The sequence below is a fragment of the Lactuca serriola genome, chromosome 8 (assembly GCF_051521515.1).
Source record: "Lactuca serriola cultivar US96UC23 chromosome 8, Lser_US96UC23_V15, whole genome shotgun sequence".
Lineage (NCBI taxonomy): Eukaryota > Viridiplantae > Streptophyta > Magnoliopsida > Asterales > Asteraceae > Lactuca > Lactuca serriola.
The window spans coordinates 102,379,889-102,406,593 of record NC_136415.1 but is presented as its reverse complement, the minus strand read 5'-3'; the positions used below and the strand labels follow the sequence as shown (position 1 = coordinate 102,406,593).

Below are 26,705 nucleotides of genomic sequence, written 5' to 3'. Positions count from 1 at the left end.
AAGAACCAAGCTGAGATGCAAACGAAGCAATTCAGTGACGACTCCCGGTTTATTCCTCTCACCATGTTTAAATTCCTGGATGACATGGAAAGAGAAAAGCCCATCTGATTCACTTCTCAACAGTTAAGAATAGCGACAGAAAACTTCAGCATCTTATTGGGTTCAAGTGGGTTCGGGACAGTTTACAAGGGTCTTTTTATCAACGGTGTAGCTGTAGTTGTGAAAATACTAAACGGGACCTCCAACAAGAGAATTGAAGACAGTTCATGGCAGGAGTAAGCACAATGGGAAGAACCCATCACTTTAATCTCGTTAGGCATTATGGGTTTTTCTTTGAAACAAGTTTAAGAGCTCTTGTATACGAGTTTATGGTCAATTTGGCTCTCTGAATAATCACTTGTTTAAAGTGAACAAAGGACCGGTTATAGGGTTTGAGCAGCTCCACGAGATTGCTCCGGGAACTGCAAGAGGAATCGCTTACTTACATGAAGAATGTCATCAAAGAATCATTCATTATGATATCAAACCAGGAAACATACTTTTAGATTCGAACTTCAGCGCAAAAGTGGCGGATTTTGGCTTAGCTAAACTCTGCAACAGGGATAACACTCATATAACGATGACCGGAGGACGTGGAACTCAGGGGTACACCACCCCCGAACTCTAGCTACCTCTCCCGGTTTCACACAAATGTGATGTTTATAGTTTCGGTATACTACTCTTTGAGATCATCGGAAGAAGGAGGAGCATGGACGTGCGTCTTGGTGATAGTCAACAGTGGTTTCCAATATATGTATGGGGAAAATATGAAAAGAAAGAGTTGAATGATTTGATGGTTGTTTATGCGATTGAGGAGAAGGATCATGAAGCTGTTGAGAGGACGCTTAAAGTAGCTTTTTGTTGTGTTCAGTATAGACCGGAGATTAGGCCGACGATGAGGATTGCTGTGAAAATGTTAGAAGGTGTGTTACCGGTGCCGGAGTCTTTAAACCTGTTTTCGCATTTGTTCTCTAGTGTTGATGAAGCTGATCATTCTTTGGCTCGATTGGCGTCGAATGGTGGTGGTTCTGATTTGTCTTCTTCTGATAAGTCTAGTGTAGTCGCAGAGACACCTCTGATGAGGAGATATGAGATCACAATGGCCTCGGTGTAAATGTGTAAATGTGTTTATTGTGAGGTCAGATTGTGTCATTTTAAGTGAAAATCTTAAATAATAGGAGTATTTAGAAAAAAATGTATTTATAGCTATTTCATGGCAAGATTATTAACTTGAGAACGAACGTGGCACTCTTTTATATATATATATATATATATATATATATATATATATATATATATATATATATATATATATATATATATATATATATGTGTGTGTGGTTAGGTTCATGTGAGACGGCCTAATTTTGTGAGATCGTGAGACACAATTCTAGTCATTTATTTGGTAGATAAAACAAAAAACATTTTTAAAATGCAAAATAATTGAAATTTTTTGAGTTTTTTATTCAAATATTTTATATTTTCCAAAAAAAATAATAAAATACATTTTTTTACATATTTTAGTAGAATAAATAAAATATTCTACATATCTGAGAGATCTAGTATAAAATTCTAACATTCTAAAAATCACATTAGAATATTTCACGTATTTAAAAAAAACGGTAATTTTATTTTTATTTTTAGGTAATTAAAGTTCCAGAATTAATAATTTAAAAAAGAAATTTTGGATTTTTCCTTTTGTTTTGTATTTTAAAATTATTTTTAGATTTGGTCTCACGGTCTCACAAAATTAGCGTGGTCTCAAATGAACCTGAACATATATATATATATATATATATATATATATATATATATATATATATATATATATATATATATATATATATATATATACACACACACACACACTAGGTTATAACCCGTGGACACTACGGATGAAAAAATTAAAATAACATTATTTGTAGTAACCATCTCTAATAAATAAATGTTTTTTTGCTATTTGTCACACTCTCATTCAATTTGTAAAATGTCATTTTGATGCTTATTTTGAATTAATTTTTTTTTCTACATGTCATTTTATGAGCTTTTTTATTTTATAAAATTCAACATAATATTTTAATGTAATAATTATAATAAATATGGTAATAAATAAATAGCAATTTTATTAATGAATTTATTTTTTAATTTAAAAATTCTCAAAATTAAACATCATTAATTTCTTTTATTTATTTAAATTATTTTTTAATTTAAAAGATAAAAAAACATTTCATTATAATAATTAATTATTTTTCATATTTTCTTATAAATTCAAGGAATATATACAGTAAAGTCCTAATATTTTCATCGATTTGAAAAGAAAGTCCTAAACTTTATTTTTTTTACAGTAAAGTCCAAATTACCGACAGTTTTTTGACACTTTTACCCTTTTTTCCTGGTTAGCCGGTAATTAGGACTTTTTTGTCAACAAAATAAAGTTTAGGACTTTCTTGTCAAATCGTCAATTAGGACTTTACTGTCAAAAAAATAAAGTTTAGGACTTTTTTTGTCAAATCGTTGAAAATGTTGGGACTTTAGTGTATATATAATTTTTTTGGTTAGAAATTTAATGATATGATACTCTTTAAGCATAAGAGTACCAAAAGCCATCAGGATTGTTACAACAACCCGAAATACCCCAGTGGAATTGGGAACAGATAACCATGGACTTCATAACCAAATTACCCAAGACAGTAGGTGGGCTAGACACCATTTGGGTAATCGTAGATAGGTTAACAAAATCTGCACACTTCCTGCCAATAAAAGAAACCGGCAAGATGGAGAAGCTAGCTAGAACCTACATCCGAGAGATTGTACGACTACATGGTGTACCAATATCCATTATCTCCGACAGAGATAGTAGGTTCACCTCGCGATTCTGGCAATCGTTACAAAAATCTCTAGGTACGAGGCTCGACATGAGTACTGCTTACCACCCACAAATCGACGGTCAAAGTGAGAGGACCACACAAACCTTGGAAGATATGCTAAGAGCTTGTGTAATCGATTTTGGTAAAGCGTGGGATACCCATTTACCACTAGTCAAATTTTCATACAACAATAGCTATCACTCCAGCATTAAAGTTGCTCCATTTGAAGCCCTCTACGGCCGGAAGTGCAGATCACCACTGTGCTGGGCTGAAGTAGGTGACACGCAACTAGCCAAGGGACAAGTACCCGACAACACTTTCACTGGCCCTGAAATCATAAGAGAGACAACCGAGAAGATTGTACACATTCGGGAACGACTAAAGGCTTCAAGAGACAGAAAAAAGATTTATGCGGACAAAAGACGGAAGCCCTTGGAATTTCAGGTCAGGGACCGAGTGCAATTAAAGGTCTCGCCCTGGAAAGGGCTGATACGTTTCGGAAGACGCGGGAAACTAAACCCACGGTATATCGGACCATTTGAGATCCTTGCAAGGATCGGCCGGGTAGCCTACAAACTTCGTCTACCACAAGAACTCAATAACGTACACCCTACCTTTCATGTTTCAAACTTGAAGAAATGTTTGTCCGATGAGACCCTCGTCGTCCCTCTAGATTAAATCGAAATCAACGAGAGTCTCCACTTTATAGAAGAACCAATTGAAATCATGGATAGAGAAATTAAAAGAACAAAACAAAGTTGCATACCCATCGTGAAGGTCCGCTGGAATGCAAAGCGAGGACCTGAATACACCTGGGAACGCGAAGATCAGATGAAACACAAGTACCCACATCTTTTTCCCTAATCCACAAGTGTTTTTCTTACATTAATTTCGGGACAAAATTCCCTCTAACGGGGGGATGATGTGACAACCCGATATTTCGATTCTATGTAATGACCTAAAAAGCCAAGTATTGTAACCACTTTTGAAAATAATGAAATTAACTTTGAAAATAAAATGTACAAAAGTCTCTATTTGGTTACCTACTATGTTAGATATCATTAAACCGTGAGCGTACATAAAAAGAACGTCCAAATTTGACTTCGTATGAGGAAATTATGATTTTTCCAAGTTCGGTATAACGGTAGACAGCTAAAAACTCCAAACAGAGAGCGAGCGACTTTAGGCCGGAATGACCTAAATGAGAATCGAAGGTCTCGACAATTGTATTTCAACGGTAAAAAGTCTGGCAAAAATAGACATCGGATAAAGAAGTTATGGATTTCTAACGAACTTTTCCTACCCCAACCTTTTAAAAATAAATTATAAAAATAATAATTTCAAAATTTGCCGACGGAGTCTAAAGGAAAGTTGTAGAGCGTAGTCTCACCTACACGTGGATATAAAGAACGTCGAAAACGGAGTTCGTATGAAGAAGATATGAATTTTCGAAGTTTACTAAATAATTAAAATATAAATTTAAATAAAAATTCGGTATTATCCGAATGAGGAGTCACCGGGCCAATCCGAGTTACGCCTAGCGTACTCGAGGACTAGGCCTCGGAATGTCCACGTCACCCCTCTACTCCCCTATGTCTTGTCCCGTCCGAAGTAGTCGAGGATGTGGTCACGCATGACGCACGCGTACGCCCAGCATACCGAGGCGGTTCCCAGCCCCTATAAAAGGGATGCGAGGGTTCCGGGTAAATTGCTCATTTTCTCTCCTATTTCTCTCGTTTTTACCTCGTTTTGCGTGCAAGTAATATCCCGAAGCCCCGGTTTCCATACCCAAGCCCCGAAGGAAGTTTACGCTCCCAAGATTCCCGAGAAAATCCGCTTTCTCAAGTCAAAGTTATGCTCGGTTTTCGTCTCACCTTCTTTGATCTATCAAGTGAGTTCATACCCCTATAAACTACACTTTTAAATGTTTGATAAATGCTTTTTATACACTTTTAAGGGGGGAGGGGGGGGGGGGGGGGGGGAGATGCAAGTAAACACACGGTTATTATCGTGTGTAACCTAAAGTTTCACTATATAAACTTTTTATCTAGTAATCATATGTGATTCATAACTACTACATGAGAACGTTCGTATGCAATATATATTCTCGATAATATCTTGTCTTTTGGAAATAAAACGTGTTTGTATATATACGAATCAAACACCTTATTTATACTTTAAGTATATGTGATCATTTATGTCACTTTAAATGTTATACTTTACATAACAAGTGAGCATTACACTAGGGTTTACTATACGAACGAAACACACACTTTGAAAAGCTATAATAGGTATAGTTTACAAGAAAATCATGAACATTGACATACTAGAAACACTATATCAAAGAGATATTTTCATATGAAAGAACAAACGGACATTTTCATACGTAAATCTGTCTTATACTAAATTTTGTGAGACATTTCACGTACTTTCGAGTATGCATTTTAAGTCCTGTATTATATACCATAATCCCTTGTAGGGGGAGCGTGATACTTGTGTATAGATCTATACGGGATTGACAATCCCACACCTAAGTTGTTAGCTACAGCTAGACCGACAGGCCTGGGGTGACAAACGTCATAACTTTCCAATGCCTGAAGAACGTTGTTATAGGCATCCTGGTCAAATAGTATGGTTATAAGATTCACATGGAATATTAAAAACACATTGATTTACGGGTTTTTTTTGCCAATGCCTTATCGATTTATACATAAACCAATTATTTTCGGCATGAAAAGTACTATTACAGTTTTGGAACAATCAAACTACCATCTACTATAGTAGAAAATATGGGATTTTCTAGGAACTTTTAAACATGTACAAACCATTTTAATTCTATTTCATATAAACATTGTCACTAAATACTTATGAACTCACCAGCTCAAATGTTGACCTACTCTTTCAAAACCACTTGTATTTCTCAGGAATTCAGTAATACAGATAAACTACAGCTTTTGAAGAAGGGACGTTGCGGCATTAGTTTAATTTCATTTTGACATCATATTGTAATTTGTTTTTGAAACAAGTACCTTTCAACAATGTAAACTTTTAAATAATATATATGATGGTTGTATTACTTTCTTTACTATGTATTCAGTTGTTGTGATACTACATGAAGTCATCCGCCCTCGAACGATTCCGCCGTTATGGTTTGGGGGTGTGACAGCCCTCTCCCTAAACTTGGCGATAATCTCCGCCACTGACTCAGTCTTCTGCCTCATATTAAGAAACTCACTGGCCAGCTGCGAGATCTCCATAGCTGGCATAAAACCAGCCCTAAACTTGGTCACAAATTCATACCAAGTCATAGCCTTAATGGTCGGGGCTCCCAACGAATCACTGACTGCCTCCCACCAGTCTCTAGCTCTGTCCCTCATACAACCCGCATCATATCGTACCTTCGAACCCTCATGGCAGAAGCTCGTCAACTGTGCAGACTCGATGTCTGCAATCCATCTCCTGGCCATAATAGGGTCCTTCGCCTCGTGAAACTCTAGCACACCACATCCCTTGAATTTCTTGAAGGAGAGTGTGAGCGTCCCTGACTGGCTAGATTCCATGTCACTCCGGAATGCCCTGAGGCGGTCCTTCATCAACTTAATGATGCCTTCGTTGATCGACCCAAAAATCACCAGGGTCGCCTCAAGGATGCCTCTCGTAATCGATGACGTGATGAACTTGCGTAATCCATCATCAACCGGCTCGGAACCCGCACCTAAACCTGAACCTGATCCAGACCCTGACCTTCCTGCTCCATGATGCGTCACCACCATTTTGAAACAAAACACATAATCGTCAGGGTCATACATAATCTCGAGAGGTCTCACACACTCTACAAGTTCATTGGTTGTATCTCAGCCCTCCTTGACTTGAGTACGGATCCTCTGCTTTCATTGGTACGGGCCCATACTACCTTCCACATTTATCTGTACTTTCCTCAATGATTGCCTTGACTTCACCAAGTGCCTTTCACTATTACTACTCTCCATGCTAAACTCATCCTAGTCCTACCCTAAGGTAATCTCCGACCCACTCTCCGCCATCGGCTACATAAGAAGTCCCTGCTACCTCCCCCTTAACTAGCTTGGGAATACCATTACATATTACTAAGACTATATAATTCTTCGAATGAGAGACCCTGCCCTACAACGATTGGACTCAAACAAGAGCTGGGAAATAGGGCTAGACCTAACCTTCTGAAATTATTTAGTCCTCATAATATGTAATGTAACATATTCTTTTACTAGTTAATTAAAGATAACAAGGATTCCTAAAAGCACAAAGCAAGCAGCATTCGGGCTTTGAGTAACCCAAACCAAACATATCCTATCCAGGCTATCATATTACTGACTAGTCAGTACTATCATGCAATTCGATAAGCACATATAACAAGCACATAAGGCATCTTCCTAGATCTTTAGCCCTAATCTAGCATGCAGTTCTCATACAATAGGCAAATAAGGCATCCTTGCTAGATCCTTAGCCCTAATCTAGCATGCAATTCTCATAATCATATCATATATCATAACAAACATGTATGGGTATCTTGGGGAAAACTTACTTGAGCTCGACTGATTACACGCATCACACACCTTGTTCTTTCTAAAAACCCTTTATTTTAATTTTTAGAAATTTTATTTCTCTTGTAAAAATCTTTCAAATCCTCGATTTGAGTCCAGACACCCCGGAAGGTGTGTCTGAATCCCTCAAACCAAGGCTTTGATACCAACTTGTAACATCCCAAAATCCAAGACAAAAAATTTCAATTTTAATTCAATCATTCATAAAACAAGTTAGTGAAAACACCATTGAGTCATCCCATATCATAAAACCCATAAGTCATATGTCTCAAAATAAGTCATAGTAATGTCATAGTACAAATCCCAAGAACATAATAGTGTGGAAAATAATGGTGTGATGCGCTACAGTCATGTCGGCTCCTTTCCTTTCGAAGAAGAAGTACCTGAAACCAAAACTGAAAACTGTAAGCACAAAGCTTAGTGAGTTCCCCCATCATACCACATACCACACAATAAACATACCGTCTAACATATCTGGTACTAGTTACCCCTTCGGTCTCTTTCAGCCGTTAACTTGCCTAGCATATTAGGGTGCTGGCCTACCCCTTCGGTCCTTTCGACCAGTAACTTTCCTAGAATATCAGGGTGCTGGCCTACCTCTTCGGTCCTTTCGACCGGTAACTTGCCTACCCCTTCAGTATTGTCGACCGGTACCGGGGACTATTTCACCCTACTTCAACCATATAACATACTACTACATAAACACATAAGTCATATACTGCCTAGCTTATCAGGGTGATGACATACCCCTTCGGTCCTTTCGACCGGTACTGGGGCCTATCCTACCCCTCCTACCATTATCACATAATATCATAACATACTAGCACATAAAGCATAACAGATGGTGGCATACCAGATAATTATCACAAAGACAATCATCTCTACTATAACTCTTACTAGTGGGTCGGCATTGGTGCCTTCGACCCACTTCTACTGGAAGGTAACTCACCTCGTAAAGCTGAATGCCGAATGTCACTGAAAGGAATCTCTAACAGCTACTCCGATGAATCCTCGGCTATCATTATCATAACAACCCTTAGTCGAAATCCATAATACTTCTTAGGGTAAGATGACCATTTTACCCCTTGGTCTAATTTGGCCCATACCCAAGGCTCAATTCAATCTTATTTTTCCCAGCTCACTAATGACCCACTAATGGCCTAATTTTCTAAATTGGGCCCAACTCCTCAAATAGGCCTTTACATAATCCCAATAAACCCTTAGTCCAAAATAAATAATTTCGAGTGGCCCAATATGGCCCAAAAGGCCCAATACTCTAAATCTCAATTCTAGGCCCAGAAACTCTACTCTATAGAGGGCCATGGGGCCCAAGTATCCAGTCCCAAACTTCTAAGGCCCAAAAGCCCAAGTTTGCCATTATGCATGCGTACACGCGGCATACCTGGCACGTACGCCTAACATACGCTGGCCTTAACCAAAACGGGAAGTTGACCCAGTACGTGCAGCGTACCAGGGTGTACGCACGGCGTACCGGCCAGCTTCCGTGGGGTTTCATTAGTGACTTAATCCATTAGTTCCTCACGTCCAAAATTTAGATCCAGGTCCTTTAGGACATCCTAGTCCATAAAGTCACAAACTTTATGTGTTTGCATGCATGGTTGGGGGTCAAAACATGATTTTGGTCCTTTAACCAACTTTGTGTCCATCAAACACTTGCATGGTTGTGGCTTAACCATCAAGGTCTGATTTTTATGACTCTAAGTGCTTCTAAGAGCTCAAAATGATAGCTCTTATGTTCAGAAACTATCAAGATTCAAGCAACCTCGACAATGGAATCCAAAAGTGACATAAAACACTCCAAAATCAAATCTAAGCATGCAATGATCAAGTTTGAAGCTTGATGCCTCAGATGAGTCAAAAATGGTGCTAATCTCCTGGATCTACAGGCTCCCTTTGAATCCTTGCTCCTTCTTCAAACATCTTTCTCTTCTAACACCAAAACAACACTAAAATGCTCTCAAGTGGCTTCCAAATCACAAGAACACACAAATATGGGTTAGGGTTTTTGTGGTGGCTATCTAAGGGTAAGAGGGAGGCTGGACCAAAGGCATATGGTCCTTTATATAGGGATCAAACCCTAAAATTTAGGGTTTTGGATTCTGCATACGTACGATGCGTGTACTCCTGGTACGATGGGCGTACGTGCATGGCTTCCGCGTTCCAGTCTCTTGAGTACGTTGAGCATACTTGGCATGGTACGCCCCATGTACGACACTTCTCAGTCCAATCCTAAGGGCCCAAAGGTCTAAGCCCAAATATTTTTAAAACTATTAGCCTTATACAAATAAAAATAGTACCTTATAAATCCCGGATGTTACATAATCCATGAAGTTGCCAACTGTATGCTATTGCATGACGCAAAAAGGCATAAACTCCATTTCTAGCTTCTATACTCCATAAGATAGCCACTAAGGCATGCATTGTTGTACCAAAAACATCAAGACCTGATTTTTATTAACAAGGGACCCTAGAAACACCAATAAGTACAACCCAATCTTCTGGAGTATATTTTACTCACTAGAATAAATTCATGGGACCAAAATATGCCCAACAACCCTAACTAACCTAGATCTAAGCAAGGAATCAACAATGTTAAGACTTTATACATCCTGAAGGTTGATAAAGATGGCTAGAGTTTGGATCCACAAGATTTAAGCCAAAAAATGCCTCTTACAAGATCTCCTTCTTCTCCAAAGCTCACCAAAAATCACACCAAGGCTTGAAATTCACACAAGAAAGGATAGGTTTCCAAATTTAGGGTTAGAGGGGATGGTGGTTGAAGAGAAGAATGATTGAAAATGAGTTTAGGCCTTTAAATAGGGTCCAAGGCCCTAATTCGAGTTTGAGTCTGGGTCGCGTACGCCCAACGTACATCTGGTACGCCCAACATATGCGAATGAACCTTCATGATCACTACAACCAAGTATGCCCAGCGTACTTGGCAAGCCCTTAACCATTCTAACTTCCGAAGGCCATAACTTCTTCGTTCTAACTCCGATTTTAATGATCCTTATATCCACAGAAAGTTAATAAGAAGCTCTATACTCTTATAAATTCCCCTTTACCTTAAAAACCTTCCGAATTTAAATCCTAAATTCATGAAAGGCCCGAACCGTCATATTTTTACAATTAAACCCTTGGGATCCAAAGCACAAACCAAATTCTTGGATCACATAATCTACATTACCCTCAACCAAAAAGGGTATTGATCCTTTCTTTCCCCAAAAGTGTGAATCCTTATGATAGTTGATCTTCGGGTCACGACCCCGAATTATGAAACGACTTGGAACAGGCTGTTACACCGATCCAATCGAATTGTAACTTTTTAGATCGAAATGGATCTTAATTTAATTTGGATTATTCAGATCCATGTTTTAAAAACTAAAATCAATTTGAATTCACTTGAGTGGATCGGATAAACCGATCCATCCAAACGAACACCCCTAAATCTTGGGTCTGCAATAAAATCTAACAAAAAAATTAACAATAAGGAAGTACAAGGAACTAAAATCTATTATTTTAATCTAAGTCCTTATGCTCCTATCTTCTCACGTACCACGACTGCTACATGAACATGCAAAATATGAAAAACATCTACTACATCATAATACATGTCTGGTGAGTTATATTCTAATATGTTTTCTTGTTACCCTACTCTTCCTCTAACTCTTTCTTTCTTCACATACTCTAACTTTCTTTTCTCTTCCATTTAATACTTTATAATCTAATCACTTCTTCTCATAGCATACTTTGCTATTCTTTCTCATTCCATCTATCCATTCTATTCTATTTTGCATGCCTTCTTATCTCATTTATCTCATACTCTATCTTCTACTCTTCTTCTCTAATTTTTTCTTCTCATCTCATATTCTTTCTTAGCCTCTTCCCAGGCTCATCTCATACTCTATACATACTCTATTTTCTCTTTCTTACCTCTCTAATACTCTTCCTACTTCTTCTCTTTTCCCCCATACTCTATCTCAATAATCTCTACTCTCTATGTACTCTATGTACACCCATCTCATGCCTTACTCTACTCTTTTCACATCTCTTGCTCTTAGAATGCATCTCTCGTACTCTATTCACTCTTCATCTCTTTATTCTAAACTTCTCATGCATCAACATTCTATCCTCTTATAGACCCAAACAGACCATCACACCTAATAGCTTCATTTATCATCTAGGGGAACAACATACCTATAGTCTTACCAGGAACACACATATGGGCTTAGCCCCCTGATCTTGAACCCTCACGGAGCCATTAACATTTTACCTCTCTCTTCTTATGTCACTCATGGATTATAACTAAGTTCTTAAAATAACTCTTTTACATTGTTCTACTCATAGAACCTTTCTTAATCTTATCTACTTATTCTCACATGAATCATGTATCTACATTCCCGAAGGAATCATTGTCTCTTTCCCCGTAGGGAACTTACTCTCTATTCTCAAAGGAATCATACCTTTTATTCCCGAAGAATCGCTATCCATTCTCAAATGAATCCTCTTTCTACACTTCTCTAACTCTTTTATGTGACTCATCACATAACACTTGTCTCATGGACATTCTATCTATTTATCTCAACAAGAGATCTATTAATCATCTAGTACTTAACTTATTAGGCACTTAATCTCTACCTTCTTCTAACATCTCTTAGGCAATTCTGTAAAAATCGAACCGAATCACTCTGAAATCAATGGATATTCTAGAGCAAGTTACGTCAAACATGGAAATAGATTAGATGAATAATTGTTTATAATCGACGCACTTATGGAAATCCCCATGTAAACTTAACAATAGGACGCGCCCTAATTAAATGAGAGTGTTTGACTGAAAATTTTATAAATACATATATATATATATATATATATATATATATATATATATATATATATATATATATATAAACTACTATTTTATGGTCAATAAATGATTCTTTTTCATTTTGTAATTCAATGACTACTATTAAGTGGTCACAATTCCACATTATGTTTAAGTGGTTTGTCACTAGGCATTTAACAAACTAAATATTATTTAACATAGAGTAATTAGTGATCACTAATTTTGGGCAAAATGACCATTATTTTTTGTCAATGGGACTTTATCAAACTAAATATTATTTTTAGTCATTAATAGTTATTATGATATGAAAGAAAAATATTTTAATTTTATACATGGTTTAGTGGCAAATTTAGTGATGACCTTAAATTTATAAGATTACGAAAATTTAGTGACGACTTAATATCCAGGGACTAAATGATGTTGTTAATAACCAAAATTTAGGCCATCAAAATTGATCACTAATAAGGGTTTTTCTTGTAATGCTTGTAAATCTTTTAGGAAAGGATTGGGGAGACATGTTATGGGAAACATTTTAAAACATTAAGGTGAAGTCTTGAGGGGTTTATTATATATTTTTAAATGAGAATTTCGATAAAGAAGTTTGAATGTGAGAAGGATGCTACAGAAGTACATATGACATATGTTATACATTTCTTAAGGGTTCAACTTTTTGGGAAGTTGGATTGTAAATGGTTTAACAATAAAAATAAAATGGTAAATAACATCTTAAATTAGAATTTTTAGCCTTTTTAATATAACTATCAAAATAAAATGGTTTAACAATAAAAATAATTAAAATAAGTTTTGAAAAAGGAAATTAATGTAAGATGTTATATTGGTCAAAAAATGAAAGTAAAATGACATTTTATCATTCATTCATCCAATCATGGGTTGAATCAAAAATTACGTTTTTAACCATTTACAAACAGCAAATTAATAGTTTCGAATGACAAACACCAAATAACAAACATATACATTTATTGAAAATTTACAAAGAATAATATTTTCTTAATATTTACAGTTTTATGTTTTGGGTATAAGAATAAGATAAAACCAAAAGCAAATAAATATAAGACATACATATAAAACAAACCGTAAACAGTAAATTCTAATCAGATATGTATGTTAATATAGTTGTATGCTCGTTTATTTTTATTTGTTTTAAGAAAAACAGTCACACAGTTATGTGCTCGTCCAAGTCAGAACAGATATACATCAGACATTGCTTAAAATCCAAAACGAATAGATAATCAAGAATAAGAGGTTAAGTTACAAAGTTCTCAGTGGAAATGATTTAAAATCTTAAAGGTGTGATTAGGGTGAGGGAAGGCTAAAAGAGGGATGATTTTAGCATACCCTATTTATACTAAACTAATTAGACAACCATACCCTATTTATACTAAACTAATTAGAATCCTAAACTAACTCAAAACCTTAAATTAGGAAAGTTTTCCCAAAATACCCCTGGGACCAAAACTGTCCTCGTTTATGAATTAACCCAACAAGTGATTAGCCACAAGTACTCAGCTACAACTCTTAACCTCATTGCCCACTTCATAGGATGTGATTGGGCATGTGCCTAACCACAAGTAGCCTCTCATCATCTTCACAGCAACAACCAAGGAGATTAGCCACCTTATTAAAACTTAACTGCAGCTTCTAAAGCATCAACAAGGGTTTTCTTCTTTGGAACTCTATTGATGTCAATCTTGATGTTTGTAAGTGTCAACCTCTTGAAGTTCATTTGGCCTCTTACCATGTCAGGAGCATCAACAAGTGTCTATTAATCAAATCAAAATAGAGGTAATTAAGACATGAGCATCTATAGCACATTACATGTTTCTTTGAATCCATATAACAGAAGCCACAAGACATGATCACATGGAGCATCTCCAATTCCTAATCTTAGTATTTTGTTACAACCAATTTCAGGCATTTTGAATAGATTTCATTTGAATTACACAGTGGTAAGCTCATAGAGGCAAATGATCGAACCACCTGGTGTGCATAGGAAAATAACAACAGATAGCCATAGCCATAGAAGCAAATCTGAAGGTTAATGATTTGAACAGGTTTTTTAAAACTTCGGTATTGGAGTTGTATATGTATATAGCCATGGAAGCAATCAAGACTCACACAACTAGTTATAGCCATGGAAGCAATCAAGACTCACAAATGAACTGAATTTGTTACCTGTATTGCATAGATGCACAGATTCGCAGATGGACCAAACACACACACATCAGATATTGTATTTAAAGATGAAGATGAAACAAAAGTCAGGAGTGAAGATGAAAATCGACATTAACAAAAAAAAATTAACCGATTTAACTCATAGATTCAACAATCAGACAAAATCGGACCAATCACATTCGTTTCCCTCTTTCTCTTTCTTCTCGCCAACACAGTGACGAGTCTCCGGTGGCGAGCCCCCTAGCGAGGGTTAGGGGGCGGTGTTCCAGGTTGCTTAACGAGTTTGGCGAGGGTATTTAGCGAGCCCACTCTGCTTAGCCTAAGTATCTGGTTTGAACTATTTTTTAAAAATTGTATTGAAGACATGATTCTATCCTCGTGGTTCCCACAAATTTTAATACTTCATGGTTTAAATGAATAGACATATATAGACTATAGTCACTTATTCTCTTAGGTATTAAAATCCGTGTGACCATTTGGATGAATATTTAACCCATCTCTTATGTGTTACGTACCATTATAGAATAGTTTATTCTCAAGATCATATATGATTTCACTTTCTGTACTTAAATTCCAAAAACGATGAAGATTTAACCCATCACTCACACGCGATGTTCAACTTGGAATAAGCAGTATTACAAATGATTCCTTTCATTGTCATACTCTCCACTTTCATGTAAATCTCAAATATATATTATTATTGTGGGTTTTCAAAATGTTTATAGGTATATATAAAAAAATAATATGGATTTAAAATATCCAATGGACAATCCATCCACCATCAACTTTCCCATGAAATATCCTCTTCGAAAGCTACTCTTCATTTCTTGTGTTTGTCATATATATATAGCTTTCTCGTTTGACTTGGTAAACACGGTTATCATCTTTATTGGAAAACTCTTACTACAAGAATAATGTGACTGAACACGTTTCAACCAATCACCACACAAAAATTAGACTGCGACAACGTTAACGAAATTTCGTAGAGTAAACATTGAACGTCGTTTTCCCTGCGGTTGGCATTAATTGTCGCCGATTGTTGAGAACTCCACCAAGTTCTAAAGAGTTTAAACTGACTGGAATGTACAAATTCTTAAACACCAATTACTACTTCAACATGATATTCTTCAATAGTATGGAGTATATTCTCAGTGTCAAAGAAATTAAAAAAATCCATAAATTAAACATGTATCTTATCTAAACCATCATGTAAACAACTCTCTGGTTCTGTATAGTTTCTTAAATACTTTCGTTTCTAATCTTCCGACATTATGTCAAGTGATGATACTGGTGAGATCGCGGCTATTAGTGTTACCGTTTCTGTCGTCGGTAAGTACTTCCATTCTCTTAGTAGCAAAGTTCTATTAAACAATCCAGCTGTTAATAGTTTCTGTTTGCAGTTGTTGTGGTGAAGATAGCCATCATTGTATATGTATGCAATAAACGATCTAAGATGCAAACGGAGCAATTCAGAAACGACTCCCGTTTTATTCCCCTGACTATGGTTAAATTTCTGGATGACATGGAAAGAGAAAAACCCATTCGATTCACTTCTCAACAGTTAAGAATAGCAACAGAAAACTTCAGTATATTATTGGGTTCAGGTGGGTTCGGGACAGTTTACAAGGGTCTTTTCAGCAACGGCACAGCTGTCGCCGTGAAAGTACTAAACGGAACCTCCGACAAGAGAATTGAAGAGCAATTCATGGCGGAAGTAAGCACAATGGGAAGAACCCATCACTTTAATCTCGTCAGGCTTTATGGGTTTTGCTTCGAGTCAAGTTTAAGAGCTCTTGTATACGAATTTATGGTCAACGGCTCCCTGGATAATCACTTGTTTAAAGCAAGCAAAGGACCCATTATAGGGTTTGAGCAGCTCTACGAGATTGGTCTGGGAACTGCAAGAGGCATCGCTTACTTGCATGAAGAATGTCCTCAAAGAATCGTTCATTATGATATCAAACCAGGAAACATACTTTTAGATTCAAAGTTCTGTGCAAAAGTGGCGGATTTCGGTTTAGCTAAACTCTGCAACAGGGATAACACTCATATAACCATGACCGGAGGACGTGGTACTCCGGGATACGCCGCCCCCGAACTCTGGCTACCTCTCCCGGTTTCACACAAATGTGATGTTTATAGTTTCGGTATGCTACTCTTTGAGATCATCGGAAGAAGGAGGAACATGGACGTGAGACTTGCAGATAGTCAACAATGGTTTCCAATATGGGTGTGGGGGAAATACGAAAAGAAAGAGTTGAAGGATTTGATGATGGTTTGTGCGATTGAGGAGAAGGATCATGAAGCCGTTGAGAGGATGCTTAAGGTAGCACTTTGTTGCGTTCAGTATAGACCGGAGACTCGGCCGGTGATGAGCATCGTTGTGAAAATGTTGGAAGGTGCATTACCGGTGCCGGAGCCTTTAAATCCGTTTTCGTATCTTTTCTCAGGTGTTAATGAAGTTGATGATTCTTTGGCTCGATTGGCTTGGAATGATGGTGGTTCCGATTGGTCTTCGTCTGATGTTAACACCAAGTCTACTGTAGTTGCAGGTGCAGGTACACCTGTGATGAGGAGACATGAGATCACAATGGCATCGGAGTAATTATACAGAACTATGTATAGAAGGACAACCAAATAGATCCGGAAGAAAATAAATGCAACGTTATCTTTTGTTTTGTTATATATTGAAGGATATTTTGGATATCCAAATCAACAACTAAATCTCTCATCGTTTTGGAACCAAATGTGTGCTTGTTTTGACGTCAAAGGTGTACCTCTTTTATACTACATAAGAGCAAAATATAAAAAAGTTAAAAATGCATATGGAACTATATCATTGCTAGCTTATAAATTAGGGCTGAAAAGTGGATAATGTGACTCTCTTTTATGTAGGATGTTATAAGAAGTTATTTTTTAGTATCTGAGCAAGTGAGCATGTAAGTTGGGTCGAGATCTTCGAGCCATACCTCGTTAAACCTAAAGCACAAGAGGGAAAAAATAAGGTGTGCCGAGCTTATAGTCATTACTGGCCCAATTATAAAATCACTAACCAGGCCTCCCGTAAATGCCTTAAGCGGGCCTAGTCAAGAAAATTTTTAACCACGTTGTAACCGAGCATAGGAAAACGCTTATAGGCCCATGCCCTTTTAACTGATTTTTGTAAATTATTCCAAAGTATTTTACTTAAAACGTTACAATCGGGCCGATAACCATAACTAGGCCTACATAACCATGCCCTTAACCATACTACAACTTTAATTAGGTATCAGGTGGTGCCTTCACTCTTTGAGGTCGAGGGTGCAAATCATGTCGTGGACATAAGTGAAAAATTAGGTGTTAGTTTAAGAATAGATTGTATATTTGTATCTACCGGTTAAAAAAAACAGGTTGGATCTCTAAATGTTACAATCGACATTGAGTAATCAGTCATGGGCTTATTTTAACTCGTTATGGACCATGATTGGTCTCAAAATTCTTAACCAATTCTCATGCACACCTCTAGCACTCTAATGGAGGAGGGAGTCATTTCCTCCCGACTCACTCAACTCATTGTCACATCAGCATTTCTTTCTCCTCTCTCTTCCATCTTTCTCAACCGAGAAAATATTGAAATTCTATCTTTCCCAACCCATTCAACCCACAAAATTTTTTATTTTAAAATAAACACAAACTAATAAAAATTATACAAAATAATTTAAAATTTGATTAAATAACATACAAAATTGATTTGGTACAAGCTTTGATGCATAATGTACAAGTGATTATTGCACGAGTTGAAAATAATATATACGTGTTAGAAGCCGCATATGTAACCCAGTCAACTCAAAATTGTAAGGTACCGCAGGTACCTCCCATAAAATATTGAAGGGAAAACTGAGTTGGTCCTTGGACTAAAGCCTTATTGACACCTTTAACCCTAACATTATTTTTATTGTCACATAGTACCACATGTACAAACCTAACCTTAACTACACACAAACCTTAACAGCAATCTTAACCTAGAGCAATTCCTTAACCTACAATCTCAAAATAAGAATGACTCTACTAATCACCTTCATCACCAAAACCAACTTCAACAACAAGGTCACCCTCTTAGCTAGTATCTCTACTTAAAGTACACCTGATAACAATTTCATTATACAACTCCCCTGTTGGTGATGGTGTACCTAGCCACTTGAAATATTCACATCCTTTTTTGGACCCTGTTAACATTTTGACCATTATAGCCTTAGATAAAAACAAACATTTACTAACTTAACGAAGAAAATTATAAAAAACTTACATTATAGCTAGTTAGGGCAAACCTTGAAGCTTCTTCCTCAATTATCTTTAGTTCTTGAAACATAGTATTGTACTTCATCACTATCGCCACGCTTGTTGAAAGGAGGCATTTTGAAGTATTGTAGACTTGTAGTTCATCATTACAGTCACACTTAGTTGGAAATGGGATAAGGAGTAATACAAATGATTTCCTTGATTGTCATACTTCTCCAATTTCTTGTAAATTGTGATTTTTGAACATGTTTATATATTATCCTACAAGGCTAATTGTGAATTTACAGGAATTTCCTATTTGATTAAAAGTTAAAATACCTGATAAATTAAAGGCTAATTGTGAATTTACAGGAATTTATATATTATCCTACAATCTACATGTTTATATATTATCCAACGGACAATCCATCCAGGGTCGGCCCAAATTACCGGCGTTGTTGTCTGGTGCTCCTTTCACTTGGTGTCACCCAACGACAAGCCCAAGCCGTCTATGTAAAACGACCTTCCTTGTTTCCTTTTTAAAGCCCTAAATTAAAGGCCATTGTTTATTGCCAATCCTCGTTCCAGCTTTTATACCTTAAAGACATGGTTTTTATTTACTTTTCAGTTTTTAAATGCATATGATATGTAAATCGGATGTTTCTGTTTGTTACATTATTATAATGATATAAGTGAGGTTTATTTTAAAAATATTTAATTCCAATTTTTGCTCAAAGTCTCTAAAGGCTAACTTATTCAATTGTGATTTATTTATTTATTTATTTTTCTGTTTTTTGGGATGTGGGTGATTGATCGCTGCCCAGGGTTTTCATAGCTCATTGATGTTTAGGATATTGGAATTGTCCAAAGTGCATTGCTGGTGAACAATCACTTATTAGTACAATTGGCGTTTTTGTTTCATTATTTTTCCATAATTGTTTTTTTTGTCTCATATGTTGGTAGCTGCTATTTAAAGCTCTTATGCTAGTTTTGACTCGGTTTTTCATTGCTGGAAATGCTCATGTGTGCAAAATTTGTGTTAATGCAGAAAACTGATGGACAACCTCTAGTGCTTTTGGGTCCGATGTTGCAAAATAATCATACAATCTTTGCTATTTTGGGTTTTGTCCATAGAGTTCATTGCCTTTTTGGTGTTGCAAGTGAGATTTCATTGGTGTTGATTGCTTAGATGTATATTGTTCCAGTTCTGTCTACCATTCTTCTTATCAATGCATAATATTGCAAAGTTGTAACAGCCCGGAATTTCAAGTATTGTAATAATTATGTTTCTGGGGTGTTTTAAGAGGGGACTCGGCGAGTTGGAGCCTAGACTCGCCGAGTAGGATCGCAGACTTGGTCGCGGGTTCGCGACTGGACTCGACGAGTCCAGACATGGACTCGGCGAGTCTACGCTGTTTAGCGAAAACCCTAACCGTTCAGGTTTGGGACGTATAAGAGGCACTTATTGGCCGTCATTGTTCATTTTAGCCTTCTGGGAAGAACCCTAGATCGATTGGGTGCATCTGGAGCAAAGTTCAAGGGTCATTGTTGATCTTGGAAGTGTTGTTGTGCAAGGAAGGGAAGGGCTTGGCTAAAGGAACAGCAAGGGAGTCACGTTCTGAGGATTTGGGGACACAGAGGGCACATTATCCAGGTAAGAATTCGAGTTATGCTCTGCTATGTTGATGTGTTTATGGAATTAGGGTTTGTGGAACCCTTTTGTGATTAGATTGAATGCTACCCTAGTCCCCCAAACGATTGTGACTCTGTATTGGGACCTTTGGAGGTCCAGAATGTCCCATGCCTGTGCATTTCGGAAATTGATGAAGGTTTTGGATTGGAATCCTTATGCCTTAGGTCAATATGTATGTTATGAATCATGGGGTGTATCATGAGCACCAAAATGAGGACCTTACGTGATGGACCAGTCTAGGAAGGCCAGGCCTATGATTGGTCGGAGCAGTTCTGCCATTAGAAAGCAGTTTGAGCGGTTGCATGGCATGGACTCGCCGAGTCCGATGAACAGACTCGGCGAGTAGCTTGAAGATTTACTGGGACTCGTCGAGTTGTTCTTCAGACTCGGCGAGTTGAGTCGGGGTGGCCCCGCGATTCTTCCAGAAGGAACTCGTCGAGTAAAAAGGGGATACTCGACGTGTAGAAAGGGTGTCTTAAGGAATCGGTGAGTTAAGGGCGAGTAGACTCAGAGTCGTTGAACTCGGCGAGTCTTGGGGTGACTCGGCGAGTTAGATCGCGGGTTGAGTGAAGTTCTGAATATGGGGACTCGGCGAGTCTAGGGTTGACTCGGCGAGTAGGGTCAGTCAGGGGATGACCTTGACCTTGTCTTTGACCAAGGATTGACCAGTGGTTCCAGGGGTATTTTGGTAATTGTTGTTTACTGTTTGAGTTCAGTGCTTTGGTGGCTGTCCAGAGGTGGAGATCGTATCAGTGATCGGAGCAGCTTGAGCTATCTGTTCAGTCGGCAGTTTCGAGGTGAGTTATCCTCACTATATCGCTAGGGTTTATGGCACCAAGGCCGACCCTCTTTATCGGATGGAAATCCGGGTAGTTGTCATTGTTATGATATAGGCCGGAAGGCATTACATGTTATGGGCCGGAAGGCGTTGCTATGTGGACCGGAAGGTCATGGCCTGGAAAGGCGTATGTATGCATTTAGTATGTTGACTGATTTATAGGGTAATGTTATGCTAGTGACCGGCTAGACCGGTATCTTGTTTAGAGTAATGCTATGATATGTGATCTGTTGATCGATTGTTGTCTATGAACTGCTATATGATTAATTGTTATGTTATATATGTTGGATTAGTGTCTAAGTCCATAACTATTTTGGTATGTACTTGACCCGATGGTGCATGGTCCTTTTGGGTTGCCTTCACCAAAGCAACTTGATTGGAGAAATAAATAGAAAGAGAGGATAATATGATTTATTAATATGTTATAAGAATAATATATTAAAGGAGAAATCATATTTGTTTAATTAATATTGGTCGATAATTAATTAAGAATTAGTTTTGTGATCAAATGTAATTAATTAAACTATAGGGGCTGAATTGTAATTATGTGATAGTTACAAAATAAGGTAAGGATTATCTTATAAGTATGGTGAACGAATTTAAGGTTGAAAAGCCTTAGAATTCGAGTATGATAAGGATTCAAGGATTATCTTATTGGTTGCTTAATGGATAATCAACTAGATAAGGATAATGACTGAAACCCTATCTCTACACCTATATAAACACCCCTAGGGTTATGAATTCGGGTATCCCTTCCCAAGAAGCCCTAGATACGGATTCTAACCTCTCTCCTCTTTCTATATACCTTCTCCACTTGCTTATGGTGTTTGTAAGCCATTAGAGGAGTGACACTTGTGACTCTCTGCTTTCCAAGGTCAATTCAAGGAGGAATTGGATTGTTATTGCTATATAACAATCAAGGTATGTTCTTAAACCTATTTACATGTGAATTCTGATTTCCATATGCTAGAATTAGGGTTCAAGTCTTGGATTCAAAGTATGTACAATAGAGAAACCTAGATCCGAACTTTAGGGTTTGTATGAGCACATAGGATGTCTTATGACCAAAACCCATCAGTGGTATCAGAGCCTTGATTGGTTTCTATTGTATTGATGCTTGTTGTAACTGAAAAATACGATTTTTTTGCATTCTGGAGGCTGGACTCGCCGAGTCCATGGCTGAACTCGCCGAGTCCAAGGTGACTCGACGAGTCCAAGGCTGACTCGACGAGTCAACTCGTCAGAAGGAGGGTACTTCGGGATTTCTTGCTGTTTTTGCTTATGGATAATTACCTTATCATGTTAGATTAATATTAATCCGATTATATGATATATTTGACTATATTTTTAATCTAATTGAAGATGTTTATCAATTAATTGGATAATTGTTTCCTTATAAGATAATTGATTAATTATTTTAAGTAAATTGATAAATTATTTTGCAAGAAATCATCAAATATGGATAATTATGTGATTAAATGTTAATTTGAATTATTTGTTATTTGATCCTTGTTGTTGTGAAAAGTTTCATATTTGGCCCTTTAGGTTTTATAGTTTAAATTTGAACCCCAAAAGTTTTGTTGTTTTGAAATTTAAATAGTTGAAACCTTAATGTTTTGAAAAAGGTTTCAAAACTTGCCCTCAAGTTTTGGAATTTAAATTTTGATTTAAATAGTTTAATTTTGATGCATATTTAAATTCTAAACCCTTATGGTTTGAAATGTTTCAAAATTTGCCCTCAAGTTTTGGAATTTAAAAGTTGATTAAAAGTTAATTAGGAATGTTAAATTCTAAAACACTAGTTTTGAAAAAGTTCAAATAGACCCTTATGGTTTTATTAATTAATTAAGGTGTATAATTAAAAGAGATTTAATAAATCCATAAAAGTTTAGGTTAACCATTTAATTAAAAGTATAATTGTTATAGTTAACCACATAGTATTTTAAAAGTTTTAAAATACACCTTATACTATATATAACATTAAAAAGTCTAACATTATATATATGTATAACTAAAAGTCAGTCTTACCGTTAGTAGGCCTCATTCACGAAGCTGGTCTATAAGGGGTGTTTAAGGAAATTGCCTATAAAATGGCGATTGAATGGGTATCCACTCTTACCCACCGCACTCTTGACTAGTGGAGGGTCGTTAGCCGAACGGGTAGGATAGGACGAAACCTTCCATTATAAGTATAATGAATTACTAAAGTAACTAAATGTTTTCATAAAATTCCCAATCTTAGTTACTTAGGCAAAAGTGAATTGATGCAATTCCATGAAATTACACTTTGTGCCCTTGCGAAGACGTTAGTGGAGCGTGTGTGGTTAACCGGCACACTAAATGGGTCTAAGCAAAGGTAGCAAAGGGTGACTCAATGTTTGTCATAGTTCGGTGGAGCGTGTGTGGTTTACCGGCACATCGAATAGGTGACTGTAACATGTGAGGGCACCATGTAGTTTGCATGGTTATTCACACCCGCTTTGTGATCCTCGGCATCCCAGTCACAAACTAGAGGGGCATATCGAGATTTAAACATGCCATTGAAATGTTTAATGTATCTCAAAGGATCTAGGAGTTTTCATAGATTTAAAACTTAAATTTCTTTTTCGTTTATCATGGTGGAAATTAGTGAATCGTCATTCACTTACCTTCAAATATTCTGCAATTAGGGTTACGGCATCCCTCTCCCGAGTTGTAGAATATTGTGTTGGGTCCTAGCCTTGGAATTTCATTTGGGTGATTTACCAAGGACTTAATCTATCAACTAACTTGAGTTCGTTTTCTCCCGTTTTGTAGATGTCAAAGTTCGACAACTATGGTATTCCCAAATCCCGTGGAACAAGCTTTCCACATGAAGATGATATTCCACGATTCGATCGAGGATCAAGAAATCATGCTTCACTTCCTCCTCCTCCTCCAATTATTCTCCCTAACCCACAAGATTGTAAAATTGAAAGGTTCAATATCACTCAAGCCCTTTTGGCAAGTAAACATAAAGAAGGAAGGTCGGTGTGTGCACACGTCCTAGGGATGAAGTCGCGCATTGATAGACATGGGATCCGTTGTTAGTGAAGAGATAGCTGTTGATTGGGTTCTTCAGTCACTTCCCAACTCATATAGTGAGTTCGTAAGAGAGTACTATATGACGAACCACAACGTGACCCTTATAGATCTCACCTATATGCTTATTGTTGCCGAATCAGCAATGGTTTGGCGCAATAGAAAAGCAAGGTTGATTGGTGAATCTGCCTTCAAGAACTCTATGGATATAGACAATGGCAATGAAAGACATGCAATGATCGAAAAGTTTGATCATAAGAGAAAGGCGATGTCTGAAGTAGTTCTATGTGTTGTTCCAAAAAGAGTCAATTTGCTTTTATTGCCAAGAGAAGGGACATTGGAGACGAAGTTGCCCTAATTACCTAAGAGATCTAAGAGATGGGAGAGTCAAAGGTATGACTGCGCTTTAGGTAAAAATCCACTATCTAAGCTCCTATTCATTGATTCTTAATGCATGATGTAATAAGATTACATTTGAGTGCTTTGTAGGGTCGGTGAAAAGAAAGGAAGCTTGATAAGAGAGCAAGATGAATCTAATCACAAGAGATGGATCTTGATCGCATGGACTTGAAGATTAGATTTTGAGCTTAGAAAGTTATGATAGAGTTGTTAGAAATTTTCTTTTGTACATAGTTTTCAATGGATTTTGCATTGTAAGGACAAATTTTTCCGCTGCTTTTATAAATAAAATAATTTTTTGTTTGACTTATTTATTTAATTGTTTATTTCCTTACAATGAAATCATTATGAAAATCGATGTTTGAATATTTCTACAACGAATGGATGTGATTCTTGTTTATGTTATTTATGGAAATGTCAAGAATTTACCAAATAGGGAGAGTTTCTCATCGCCCAAAGTTTCAATCGGACAGAAATTTGGAATCATGCAACTTGGTTGCATGATGAATGAGAAATTCATATTTGGAAATTAGACCAATTCGTTGACAAAGTGTCAAGTGAAGGACTAGGAGATCAAGTACACAAAGTAGTGTGTTGATCAAGTTCACCATAAGAATGACAAAGATATTCGTCATGATTTACTAAAGGCTTAGTAAATATGATTATACTTACAAGACTAAGTGTAATTCTGAATTGATTAAAGGGTTTAGATCAATAGCAGAACGAATAAGAAGAATCAAGTAGGCAGAAAGATAAAAGTTTCTCCATTCTAAGAAGATGGGAGAGTAGCTTTTATGCTTTATGATATGTATTAGTGATTAAGAACCATATCTCAATTGATCCTCTAAGTGAGTCTTAGTACAATTGTATGTCTAAGAAGAGGAATCAAGAATTGAAGGAATGGTTAAATCAATAAGTCAATCATACTTCGTTCCAATAACAAGTCTTAAAGTTAAGATTGTGGCATTGAGTGAAAGGTATTAAGAAGGTTTATAACTTTCATTAAATGTGGTAAGTTGTGATGTCTTAGATAAGACAAAGACCAACTAGGACCAATTTATGAAGAGTTTTGATAAAAGCTACACTAACTCTTAAATATTTATTTGTCAAAGAATGTTTTGACAAGAGAATCTTATATGTCAAGGAGTCAGTGGGAGTCTTAATGGTCTTGAAAAGTTTCAAGAACAAATCAAATAAACCTTATCGATCATCACTAGCACACGAGTTGAGGTTTACAACCTGTCGTGTTGACATTATCTTGATTATGTGCCAATCCAATCGAGTTAATTATGCATGTGAGTTCTATGAGTTCTCATTTTGAACGCATAAAAGGCAAAGCACCTTAATCAATGAAAGGTACATTGATAAGAAAGGGTGAGATGCTTAACTACTTGGAAGACGTGGTGGGCAGCTGTGCTACCATGAGGCAAGAAATCAAGATTAAGAAAGTTCGATCCATATGAGTTTGAATTTGTCGTAAACGTTGGTTTTGACAAATTCACATGGATAATAACATTTACACCGTTTAAAATCTAAGTGTCATAAGATTTCCTCCTTCATGAAAATGATTGTGAGGAAATGCTTTCACTAAGAAAGATTTTAAGAAGATAGTGAAATTGCATTCTCGAATTCAATTATGGTTACGACATCCCTTTCCATAATTTGAATTGTGAGGTTTGGCAATTAGTCTTAATTGTTTAGACACACATATGAACTATCGAAGGCAAAGGTGTATAAAGAATCCTTGATAAAAGATTATCAAAGCACTAAGTATTAGAAACATGAACATAAGAAATTCAATAAGCATTGTTTTCTGAAAGTTAAGATGTTTATGAATACATATCGAAGCTAGTGGGAGCATAAGTGTTATGTTTTATAATAATCATCAAGATAGTGGGAGCATAAAAGTTATGAT

General features: G+C 36.6%; 1 protein-coding gene and 1 pseudogene across 1 annotated transcript; both read left to right on the top strand.

Moving 5' to 3' along the window:
- LOC145067233 (G-type lectin S-receptor-like serine/threonine-protein kinase At1g34300) lies at positions 1-1,153 on the top strand (annotated as a pseudogene).
- A 14,365-nt stretch (positions 1,154-15,518) lies between these two features.
- On the top strand, positions 15,519-17,267 carry LOC145070418 (G-type lectin S-receptor-like serine/threonine-protein kinase At1g34300). The gene is made up of 2 exons (XM_079017365.1): positions 15,519-15,872; positions 15,944-17,267. The coding sequence occupies exons 1-2, from the start codon at positions 15,815-15,817 to the stop codon at positions 17,146-17,148; spliced, it is 1,263 nt and encodes a 420-aa protein (XP_078873491.1). The 5' UTR covers positions 15,519-15,814; the 3' UTR covers positions 17,149-17,267.
- Positions 17,268-26,705: the final 9,438 nt, after the last annotated feature.